Source organism: Phoenix dactylifera, chromosome 15 (genome assembly GCF_009389715.1).
Source record: "Phoenix dactylifera cultivar Barhee BC4 chromosome 15, palm_55x_up_171113_PBpolish2nd_filt_p, whole genome shotgun sequence".
NCBI classification, from domain to species: domain Eukaryota; kingdom Viridiplantae; phylum Streptophyta; class Magnoliopsida; order Arecales; family Arecaceae; genus Phoenix; species Phoenix dactylifera.
In genome coordinates this window covers 11476539-11488840 of record NC_052406.1, presented here as the reverse complement: position 1 = coordinate 11488840, position 12302 = coordinate 11476539, and the positions used below count along the sequence as shown (strand labels likewise).

Here is a 12302-nt window from a genome sequence, read left to right as displayed (position 1 = left end):
TATGTACTACTTGTTCGAAGTGATATTGTATGTAGCGGTATCTCTAAAGTGAATGATGTTGAATTTTTCAAAGGTCAATATTTGGTCATAAATTCACCCTTATGCTTTGCCAATTTGTTTGGGAATTGTTTTCATCTTGATATAAAATTTCCTCAAACTTTTTTAACTCACTTTGTGCTTCCTGGAAATTTTAGGAGTGTGAATGTTGTTAATGATGCCCTAAAAGAAAGAACCATGGAACATGAATTTGAGAAGAGATTTCCAGCTGATCCTAAAGATTACAAATTGTATGAGGAAGTTGGAGAAGGTGTCAGTGCCACCGTGTACAGGGCTCTCTGTATTCCGCTTAACAAAATAGTTGCTATCAAGGTTCTTGACCTTGTGAAGTGCAATAATGACCTGGTACGTTAGCTTTTTGTTATTAACTGGTGAAAATTGAGTGTAAATAAAACTTATTTATGTAATGACGTTTCTTAGTCCAAGCTTTTCTTTTTACTGTTGCATCCTTCATTGTCTCTTCCTTTCTTAAGAATGACCTGGCAGTTAGTTTTTAAATTAATTAGTGGTGAATATGAGTTTCACACTTGTTTTTGTAATGATTTTAATGAATTTTTAATCTTATGCTTTTCTAATGTCCTATTATGAGTGTAAGTGTATCTATAACTTTCCATTGCGTCACATAGTATTTCTTCCACAAATTTGGATACTCTCTTAAAGTTGCAAGTTGCAACAATGTTTTTTACTTCAATTGTTTTTCCGTATAGTGTTAGATTTTTCTAGTTATCTCTTGTAGCTAGAATATTTTGCCTAGGGTATCGCACCCACTTTGGAATCTTCCACAAATCTCGACCCACACCTGCTTCCTAAGCGTCTCAATACAAAAAGTGTTTCTAAAGTATCCACTTCCCCGTACCACAGCCACTCCAACACCCGTTTCCAAATTCTAGCAACTAAGCCTAAAACTAAAACCATAACTAGGAATCCTTACCTGGTTGGGGTTATTTTCATTTTCATAGTTTGACCTTTCTATTATATCTGTGGAACTCTCTGTTTCATATAATTATAACATATAATATTTCATTTCAATGTAGACAAGCTACTTGGTTATAATGTTTTCTCCACTATTTTGCATGCTTAAATGAAAGAGTACTTTGGTGAATTTTTTTTAATTACATATGCTGGTATGCACTTGGAATGTAATAGAACTTTATTTGGATCTCGTAAAAGAGCATACTGTCCATAAACTCAGCTCTAATTTCTTTGACTATGAAGTTCTTCCTTTTTATAATAGTATTCAGTGAAGATCTTCCTTTTTGATTTGTGATGAATAATGTGTTGCATAGCTTTCCTCTTAGTGATTGTTTATTTTGTCTGGTTTCCTTCTTACAGGATGGAATAAGGCGTGAAGTACAAACTATGAGCTTGATCAATCATCCAAATGTCCTACGTGCTCATTGCTCTTTCACAGCAGAGAACGACCTATGGGTTGTGATGCCTTACATGGCTGGTGGATCTGCCCTTCATATAATGAATTCTGCTTATCCAGAAGGTTTTGAGGAGTCAGTTATTGCAACTCTTCTACGCGAAGTTCTTAAAGCCCTTGTTTATCTCCATTCTCATGGGCATATCCACAGAGATGTGAAGGTATCAGATTGTAATGTTTATCTGTGGTGTCTCAGATTTTCTAGCTAATCCTTTAATGCCCAAAGTGTTAAATTGATCATCATTTCTTGTTCCAAATTCTACATCTTGCATATGTTGTTTTACATGAAAATAAACATAATACACATTGAATGATGGGAGAAAAACATAATAACAACATTTGGTCTGCTTTACTATACTGAGTGAAACCTTTAGCATTGAGGAGTTTGATTCTAACTTTTGTTTGTTATGCAATTCATTGGTTGTTGGAAGTGTAAGTTCTTCTGTACCGTTCACGTGCTTAAAAAATTCAAGTGAACATGACCTAGTATGATATCATTTCTTGTTTGAGAAGTTAGATCCTTATCATTTAGAACAGCAAATTAATAATTAATCCCAAAAAGAAGAATTTGGTTCATTCAGTGCATTATGATGTTCAAATCATGATCCAACTATTTGATTGAGTGAAGGCATGCAAGAGAATGCCGTAGTACTATTTATTTATCTAATTGTTTATGTTCGTTTCTTTAGAAACACAATTGCGAATGGTAGGGTCTGCCTTGTCAGCATAGTGTCATATCAGGACTTAGATGGAATTAGTGAAAAAGGACGAGCATTAACTTGGTTGACAAAGGATGTTGCCCTTAATAGGATTGAGTGGCAAAGAAGGTTATAAGAAAGCAGGGCTGGCCCAACCCTTAGGTGACTGAGGCGGTTGCCTAAAGCCCCGGTCCAAAGAAGGCCCACCGCAGGAAAGGCCTCAAAGACAAAATGGAAAGGAAAAAAGTCCCCCTGTGAATTCGCCTTAGGCCGGTCCACTGCAGGAAGGGCCTCAAAGACAAAATAGCCTTAGGCCCCCAATACATCGGGCCGCTCCTGTATGAAAGTTAACCATTAGCTGAATAAGGTTTATGAGATGATTGTAATTGCAGTCAGGTTAAGAGTTCTTAAAATCCTTCACTAAGATTAGTATGTTAGGCTTAAGAAACTATATCTCTGGATAATATTAGTTTGCTGCAAGTTAAAAGGCTATAATCTTTGACTTGTGAGTAGTTTTCCGTTCTTTTTCCATGATAATATGATATGCTTTTGACATAGCTCAAGGAGCTTTCCAATTGTCAAACTTAACTTTCCAAGTGTCAAACTTCAAATTAACTTGAGCACGTGTTTAATATGGTATTTAAATACCCCTGCAACAAGCATATTAATCTGTTTGTATATGCTTACAATATCTTTTTTATCAGGTTTGGTTTCTGATGACATTTCACACATCTAATTAACATACATGGCTGGCTGGCTGGCTGTAATGCAGTTGTTCTTGTCACATAATTATCTGCTTTAGTCATCTATGTGAAAGAATTATGCATTTATGAAATTTACGGTCAAAACATTTGTATCAATCCGCTGTAGCTCTGTTTGTTACTGAAGGTTATGTGATACGTTGGCTTTCAAGCAGATGGGTATTAGGAACTATAACCAAACAGTTGCTTTCAGATTCTCTCAATTTTAGTGTAAGCTTTGCTAAACTGTGCAATTGAGCAACCATGGTCACATCAGTAAATTCTTTTGATAGATTGTGAAAAAGGGTTCACAAAGCAGAATCTAGAAGGACGGATTAGGCTTGTAGATTGCTGTTCAGCAAGATATTAATATTGTATCTTTATTCATGCTCGTTATGCTGGAGACTGCCAAATCATTTCCCTGAACCCACATAAGCATCTAATTCTGTTAGTGTCTGGGTAGGATTATATATATGTTAAAGTGATACTAATGATCTTATCCTTGAAATCAGGTTCTTTAGTGAGCATTGATTTAACAAGGATTATCTACCCACATCCCTCTACCTACCTGGTATAGTGGTATGTCTAACTGCCAAATGTCGACCAGGTCAAAGGTTGGATGGAGAAGGTTAAAACAGACTTGAACAAGCGCTATGAGCTACCTTGGCATGCTCCAATCTATCTATATAATCATACTCATAGGACTTTTAAACTGGATATTCATGCTCTTTGAAATATTTTTATTGCACCAACTTTATTTTGGCTCTGCTTTTTTCTTGTAGTATTTGGACATTTTATATTGGTTCTACTATTTTCAGGCCGGGAATATCTTAATCGATGCTAATGGAGCTGTTAAGCTTGCAGACTTTGGTGTCTCAGCATGCATGTTTGATACTGGAGATCGGCAACGGTCAAGAAATACATTTGTGGGGACTCCTTGCTGGTGCTTCTCCTTGTTTGCACATGTTGCATTTCAGATTCTCTATTTTGAACTTGGAATAATGGCTTGATAATTCTTTCATTGGCTTCTATTTTATGTATAATCAGAAGAGTTATGAATACCGGTTTGACTTGTTGATTCTTGCCTACTTTTATGCTTCTCAGGATGGCTCCTGAAGTAATGCAGCAGCTACATGGATATGATTTTAAGTGAGTGGTGACCATCTGATAGTGATATGAGGAGCTATGAAACTGCAACATGTTGAAGAATTGTAACTTAATTAATTTTTCTTTTTGTTTTTTTTTCATTCTACGTATTGTAAACAGAGCAGATATTTGGTCATTTGGCATAACTGCACTAGAACTTGCCCATGGCCATGCTCCATTTTCCAAGTATCCTCCAATAAAGGTGCATCTTTGTAAATTAATCTTTAGAAGACATATCCTTTTGCGGTGATGCATGGATCTTATGCAATAAGCATCCTATTTCATGATTGCAGGTGTTGCTTATGACCTTACAAAATGCACCTCCAGGTCTTGACTATGTTAGGGACAAAAGATTCTCAAAGGTCTGTTTTCTTTGTTAGAATTGATAAAAAACAAGTCCTGAGTAATGTTTTGAAAGTGTGTTGTCTTTGTAGTCTTTCAAAGAGATGGTAGCTACCTGCTTAGTGAAGGATCCGAAGAAGCGTCCCACTTCAGAAAAGCTTTTGAAGCATCCTTTCTTCAAACATGCTCATTCAAATGAATATCTTGCACGGACTATTCTTGATGGCCTGTCTCCACTTGCTGATCATTGTAGGGAACTGAAGGTTTGAATTTAAGTTCTTTTAATACAAAGCTGCTTCTATACTAATTTCTTTTAAGCCTGACTGGTCCTGTTTCTAGGGAAAAGAGGCCAATTTTCTCCAACAGAATAAGCTTGTATGTGGTGATAAGGAGCAACTGTCACAGGTTGATAACAAAATGCACTTGCATTTATTGTTTTATCAAATTAAAGTCATCTAGTCATGAGAGTCATAGAACATCTTACTTAGGGTCCTTTGATATTGTTGAGCTAAATAAAGCTAATAGGTTGCAAATATATGCATAGCACTTCCTTTTGGCTGCTTTATATGTTTTAAAGATCATGTGAAAGATATTATCTGTTAAATGTGTTGTTTTTTCTAAATGTTTCAAGTTATTATGTGCGACCATTTTTTTGAACTTGTTTGTCTGTCTCATGAAGCAGGTTCAATTATCCTATCTTGGAACTTTGTCAGGGAGTCTGATGTTCAGCTTCTGAACTAAATCAAGCAGCAAAATATTTGTTGTTTCTCCAAGTCATAAAATTTTAAATGAAACGTATTATTGCTAGGTTGTTCTTTACCATCAAAATATCCTGTAGCTCCAGATATTGTTCATTTTTCCTTTTTTCCCCTTAAAGAATTCTTATCCTAGAGCATTTAGGTGCTATGGAATATGATTAATTGCATCTAGATAGAGTACTAGGTGTCTGGATAGACTAGGTGACAGTGCTGACCGTAAATGTAGTCTCTGGTCTATAGCTTGGACAAGGGGGAGCAGGCAACTAAAGCAATTTCAAATGTACGTAGGATGTTGACTAATTATTTGCATAGACTGGCCTACAAAACTAACTCATCTATGTGAATACATCACTATGCTTCCCTGTAATGTAAATGTAATAGCTGATATTGTATTGCTCTGATTAATGTTACCAAGATATAGATTTAAGTTGGGACAAAACGAAAGAGTTTAAGTAATTAGTTATAGGATTGGCTGCACACTTTCCATTAACTTCTTGTAAAAGGAGTTAACGATTTTAAATTGATTATAAACCATGCAATTTGAATATCCGAACCATTGAGCATGGTCTACATTACAGCATATAATTAAGAACCAGATTCATATAGGTTTCTAAGCTATGCATCAAGTCAATACGAAAATGAATGGTATCAGTTGCATAAATATGGTAAAATACATGATGGGGCACATAAAATGAAAATTCACTTTATGGATTATGATCTGCATATCTTACAATATGGATGGATTTAAATTCACTAGGTTTTGATTATTAGATAATAGTAAAACATGGATATCCATTTTGACACCTACTTGATGATTAGGTTAGAGACTACCAAAACACATAAATTTGATTTTTAAGCATTTTTTGCAGTGGCAATCATGTTCAATTGCTTGAGTCTTGAATTTGGATACTCCATCATTGATTTTGGATCATGAACTCCTTCAAGGAGTTATTATAAAGGGCATAGTCCAACTCTTAGTTAAATTACAAGGCAAATTGATTGAGCTCGTTATAGCAATCTCTGGAGGTACATGCCTTAGAAAGCTAAACAGTTTGGATCATGAGCAGTAGGAACCAATCCCTAAAGTGGGTGCTTGGTGATTTTCAAATCGATTAGAATCCTAACGAGCCTATGTTCTCTCATTGAGATCCACTACCAGCTTTTTAAAATGGAGAAGTGTTGCCCAAGGTGACAATCCAAGAGGGGGGGTGAATTGGTTTCTTTTAAACTTTTGGTGCTTTTAAAAACTTTCTTAATTAAGTGTGGTGGATGCTTTCTTAAGCTATTTGAGTGAGTTAAGCTAATGCAATAATAGAAGGTAAAGCAAGTGAAAATAGAGACACAAGCACAATACAAACACCACAATATATAGTGGTTCGGTGCTCTCCTTAGCACCTACGTCCACTCCCCAAGCGTACCCTTGGGATTTCACTATAATCACACGGATTACAGTTGGATTGTTTTCCGGGCTCACAATCCAAAAACCTAGTTGGTTTTACGGGCTCACCAACGAACCTATACACTTGGTTTTGCGGGCTCACCAAGAACCTTGTTGGTTTTGCGGGTTCACCAACGAACCTATACAACTTTGGTTTTACGGGTTCACCAAAAACCTTTGTTGGTTTTGCGGGCTAACCAACGAACCTTTACAAAGTGTTTAAGCAAATGAAAATAAAAGATTTAACTCCTAAATGAGCATATAAGACAATATGAACAACAAAGAAGAGTTTAGAAGGAAGTTATCGCTTTGAAGTTGCTTTGCTCTTCTTTGTCAAGGAAGCTTCACTCTTCAATGGGGGAAGGAGCTCTTGATGCCTCTTTGAATGTGCTCAATCCTTTCCTTTGATTCTTGGATGAAGCTTCTTGATGAAGGAGATTAGGGCTCTTTAGTATTCTTGTGTATTCTTTGATAAACCTCTCAAAAGATATTTCTCTCTGATGAATAGTGCCCTTTAAATAGCCTCCCACCTTCTTTGGTCAAGCCCCATCCGTCAGATTTGAAAAACTAGCCGTTACAAGCCTTGGAAAGGACAAAAAGTACATCTGCAGAACTAGCCGTTACTGTTCAGCCCGTGGTTGGGTCGGCTCATCCTGTCCTTGGGTCGACCCAACTTGACCTTGGGTCGACTCAAACATTCCTTGGGTCGACCCTCTCAGAGAACACAGAAACATGAATTTCAAACTTCCTTCACTTGGGTCGACCCAACCATTCTTTGGGTCGACTCAAAGTCTGCTTGGGTCGACTCAACTTCTTCTTGGGTCGACCCTCTCAGTATTCCCAGAAGATCAATTTTTGTCTGTCTTTCTGTCTTCAATTTGGGTCGACCCTCTCAGAGTTTGGGTCGACTCAAAGTTTACTTGGGTCGACTCAACTTCTTCTTGGGTCGACCCTCTCAGTAATTCCAGAGAACCGATTTCTGTCTGTCTTTCTGTCTTGCCTTTGGGTCGACCCTCTCAGGGTTTGGGTCGACTCAAGCTTGGGTCGACTCAACCACTGTGTGGGTCGACCCTCTCAGTAACTCCAGAGAGCATTTTTCCTTGGCATTTTGAGGTTCTTTGGAGGTTGGGTCGACTCATGCTTACCTTGGGTCGACCCAACTCACTGTTCATTTGTGCTGTTTTTTGCAGGAGTGTGCCAGATGATTCCTTTAAGTGCCGGGGTCGTCCCAATCAACCTATGGGTCGACTCAATTCACACTTTGCTGCATTCTCAAGGTTAGATCCATTCAAATGAACAAGACCATATATATGTTTTCAATTTAAGCATATGTACTGAGAGTAATAACCTTATAAATGAAGTATCAATTTAACTTATAGCATGCTTTAAATAATAACTTGTTAATCATCAAAATAACACTATCATCCTCAATCTCCCCCTTTTTGATGATTACAAAATAAAGAGTATAAGCCTATTGATACTTGTCTTTAGAACCAGTTTATGAAAGGGATTGAATTTCAGAATTTCAGCTTTTCATATATATAAGTGAAATCTCCCCCTATATCATTCAAATGTTGCCAATTTGACTTTTTGAATTGCTCCCCCTTTCATTTATAATTCATTAGCAATGAAACTTCAAAAATTTGAGATAAAATGTGAGTTTCAGCTTATGTATCGGGGTGCGAGAGGTGCGTGCCAAATTCTGAATTTATATGTGCCAAATTCTGAATTTTGATGGAAATTTTTGATTTAGTCAATTTCATTGTTACAACTTGCTCCCCCTTAGATATATAATATTTCTTATATGATTTTCAATTTGTTTAGCCCATTTATTTCTCTTTTCTTTTCATAACTTCTTTACTCACTCTTTCTCATAAATGAAATACTCTTTCTTTTCTTAGAGTGAATACTTTATCTTTTCGTCTCCCCCTTTATACTCTTCCTTCTCTTCTCCTTTATATACTCCTTTATATACTGTTTCCTCTTCTCCCTTTATATACTACCCTTTCCTTCATAACTTCTTTTATATACTCTTTCCTCTTCTCTTCTCCCCCTTTTTGTCATCATCAAAAACATAGATATGGGAAAAGATGCAATAACGAAAAAGCTTTAGACTTCATTGATCAAAATAGGAACATTTTTCATACATTAATTCCCAAAATAAGTACAATGTTCCTCAATCAAGAATTAAAGATATGACGGAAAAGCAAGATACATAAGGAAAAAAAACAAGATACATATAAGAAAAGGCAAGATACATTTGAGAACTAGATTTCTAGCCTAGGCTCTAAATATAGATGCTAAGATCAGCCTAGGGAGAATCTAATGGCTGGGATCTAGTCCTCATCCGCCTAGCATAAGTAGCGAGGGGAGGTCGAGCCTGGTGAGACTGGGTCTGGCGTGGAGCACGTCGAGCTGGATGACTCTGTGCCGATATCTCTGACTCAGCAGCCTGTGGCACAGAAGGTCCATGTGTCTCTCTCTCTCTCCTGAGTGCTCCAATCTGCTGCCTCAGAGCACTGATATCAGCAGACATGACATCCAAGCGGGCGTCCAATCGGCTCGTGAGCCCGTCAGTAATAGTCCTCGCCTGAGCTGTCATGAGCTCTGTCATCCTGCTCCAGAAGTCATCCGTATCTGTCGGAGGAGCAGATGACGATGGTCCAGCCTCTGAGGGTGCAGTAGGATGATCCATAGGCTCCTCATCCTCACCCTCTGGTGCCTCTCCCTCTGGTGCCTCACCCTGAATGCCTGCACCAGTATGTATCCACTGCCCGTTCACTTTCTCATAACCCATGCGTATGAGTGACCGTGCAGTGTACGTGTCTGTGGGGTGCAGATTCTTGAATGCTTCCTCCTCGAGAGGTAATCCATGCTGACGGAAGATCAGTGTAAGTATCATGCCATAAGGCAATGATACCCTGTTGCTGCTTATCACCTTTCTCATTTGCTTCAATATCATGGCCGGAAGATTTAGGGGAATCCCTCTAATCATGCACTCCATAACTGCAAGATCTCGCTCTGAGATGAGATCAAATCTACCGGTCTTCGGAAATAGAATTCTATTTATCATATTTAGCAACAACCTCATCTCGGCGGAAAGAGAACTAGCTATTACCTTCTGAGAGAAATCGAAGTTCTCATTTTCCATGATCAGCTGAAGAGCTCTCATCTTGTTATCTGATCTTTCCGGAGTAGCTCCTGTGCAAGGTAGGTGTAGTAGCTCACTCAAGCTCTCCTCGGATACCCGGATCCGAACACCTCTAACATCTGAAACAAGCCCTCCCATACCAGTTTTGAGGAAGGCGTAGAACTCTTGGACTAATCCGGGGTATATCACCACATCAAGGGAGCAAAGATACTCCCATCCTTGTCTTTGGATCCATTCCCAAATTCGAAATCCTTCTTGGTTGAAAAACTCCGAATGGATCCTTCTTCCGGTAGTAACCGGCCTCCCCGCAAATCTTGCAAGAAGCACTGAGGGGGAAGGAGGAGGAGGGACCTCCGCACGTGCCTCACGTGGTGGAGACACGGGAGAAGGCTCGGTAGGGCGCCTTTCCTCTTGTTGAACTCGGCTCACTCTTCCGGATCTTTTGGCTACGGCTCGTTTGGGACCCATTTCTCCAAGATCTTAAAGAAATCTACTGTTTGGAGGAGTTTGGTGGAGATTGGAGAGTGGGGACCAAGCTTTTTGGAAGAAGACAAAGGGCAAACAGTGCCCTAGATGTGCTCTCGGGCCCCCTTTTAACAGTGGGGTCCCGACGTTGGGTCGACTCAAGAATTTTCTTGGGTCGACTCAACGTTGGGTCGACCCATGTTCTGGGTTGGGTCGACCCAAGTGCAGAAATTTGTTTTCTCTTCCTTTTTGCTTCTAAAAAGTTTTTCTTGCTTCCAATTCTTATAAGCTCTTTATGGAACAATGATACATGAGTAAGGAATCTATAGATAACAAGTTTGACTCATGTTTCATGGGATTTTTGAAGTTAGAGGAATGTATCATGAGACTACTAACTTCCTTCCATATTCATTCAATAAAAGGATCACATATACCTAATTCCCTTCTGAGCATACAGAATCTATCTTCACTCAGTGGTTTTGTGAATATATCGGCCAATTGTTTTTCCGTGCATATATGCTCAATGCATACATTTCCATTTTGCACATGATCCCTAATGAAATGGTACCTTATTTCTATGTGTTTGGCCTTAGAGTGCTGAACTGGGTTTTTAGTGAGATTGATAGCACTCGTATTATCACACTTGATAGGAATATTATCTAGTTTAACTCCATAATCCTCTAGTTGTTGCTTGAGCCATAATACTTGAGCACAGCAACTACCAGCAGCTATGTATTCAGCTTCGGCTGTGGATAGTGCTACTGAATTCTGCTTTTTACTAAACCATGATACTAAATTGTTTCCTAAGAATTGGCATGTGCCACTTGTGCTCTTTCTATCTAATTTGCATCCGGCAAAATCTGCATCTGAGTATGCAAGCAAATCTAGACATGAGTCTCTCGAGTACCATAATCCAATGGTGGTGGTTCCTCTTAAATATCTAAGGATCCTCTTAACTGCACTTAAATGTGACTCCTTAGGATCCGATTGATATCTAGCACATATCCCTACACTAAAAACAATGTCGGGTCTACTAGCCGTAAGGTAGAGCAAGGATCCAATTAGTCCTCTATAGAGCTTAATATCCACACTTTTCCCTTTTTCATCTTTGTCTAGCTTACTAGTGGGATTCATTGGAGTGCCAATTCCCTTATGATTTTCATTACCAAACTTCTTCAATATTTCCCTTGTATACTTAGTTTGATGAATGAAAATCCCTTCTTTGGTTTGTTTGATTTGTAATCCTAAAAAGAAACTTAGTTCTCCCATCAAACTCATCTCAAATTCTCCATGCATTAAGTTAGCAAATTCTTTGCATAGAGTATCGTTAGTGGCACCAAAGATTATGTCATCTACATATATTTGTACCACTAATAGATTTTTGTCCTTTTTCTTGAGAAATAGAGTTTTATCTACATTTCCTCTACAGAAATCATTATCAATCAGAAATTTACTTAGCCTATCATACCAAGCCCTAGGTGCTTGCTTTAAACCATATAATGCCTTATGTAATTTAAACACATGATTTGGCAATTCATGATTTTCAAATCCTGGAGGTTGTTCTACATATACTTCCTCCTCAATAATGCCATTTAAGAATGCACTCTTCACATCCATTTGATATAACTTAAAGTCCATAAAACAAGCAAATGCTAGAAGTAATCTAATAGCTTCTAATCTAGCTACAGGAGCAAATGTCTCATCATAATCTATTCCTTCTTCCTGATTATATCCCTTAGCTACGAGTCTAGCCTTATTTCTTGTAACTACTCCATTTTCATCTAATTTATTTCTAAATACCCATTTTGTTCCAATTACTGAATTATGCTTTGGTCTTTCAGTTAATGTCCATACATTACTTCTTTTAAATTGATTTAATTCCTCTTGCATGGCATTTATCCAGTTAGTGTCTTTTTCAGCTTCTTCATATGTTTTAGGTTCTAATTGTGAAACAAAAGCAAGATAATCATTTAAATTTCTAAGAGAGGATCGAGTTCTTACCCCTTGAGATGGATCACCAATAATTAAGTCTTGGGGATGTCCATGTACATACCTCCATTCTTTTGGCACGTCTTGGGGTT

General features: G+C 38.0%; 1 protein-coding gene across 7 annotated transcripts in view; it reads left to right on the top strand.

Moving 5' to 3' along the window:
- LOC120103718 (serine/threonine-protein kinase BLUS1-like) overlaps positions 1–12302 on the top strand; it is a 36105-nt gene that overhangs the window by 2609 nt on the left and 21194 nt on the right. For all 7 annotated transcript variants that reach the window (XR_005515246.1, XM_039134436.1, XM_039134438.1 and 4 more), the window contains exons 3-10: positions 195–402; positions 1390–1644; positions 3740–3864; positions 4026–4070; positions 4188–4269; positions 4361–4429; positions 4502–4672; positions 4749–4814. Coding sequence is in view for 6 of the 7 variants with exons in the window: in XM_039134436.1 (XP_038990364.1) it covers positions 235–402; positions 1390–1644; positions 3740–3864; positions 4026–4070; positions 4188–4269; positions 4361–4429; positions 4502–4672; positions 4749–4814 (981 nt within the window). In the remaining variant the exon portion in view is untranslated. The remainder of the gene's footprint in view (positions 1–194; positions 403–1389; positions 1645–3739; positions 3865–4025; positions 4071–4187; positions 4270–4360; positions 4430–4501; positions 4673–4748; positions 4815–12302) is intronic.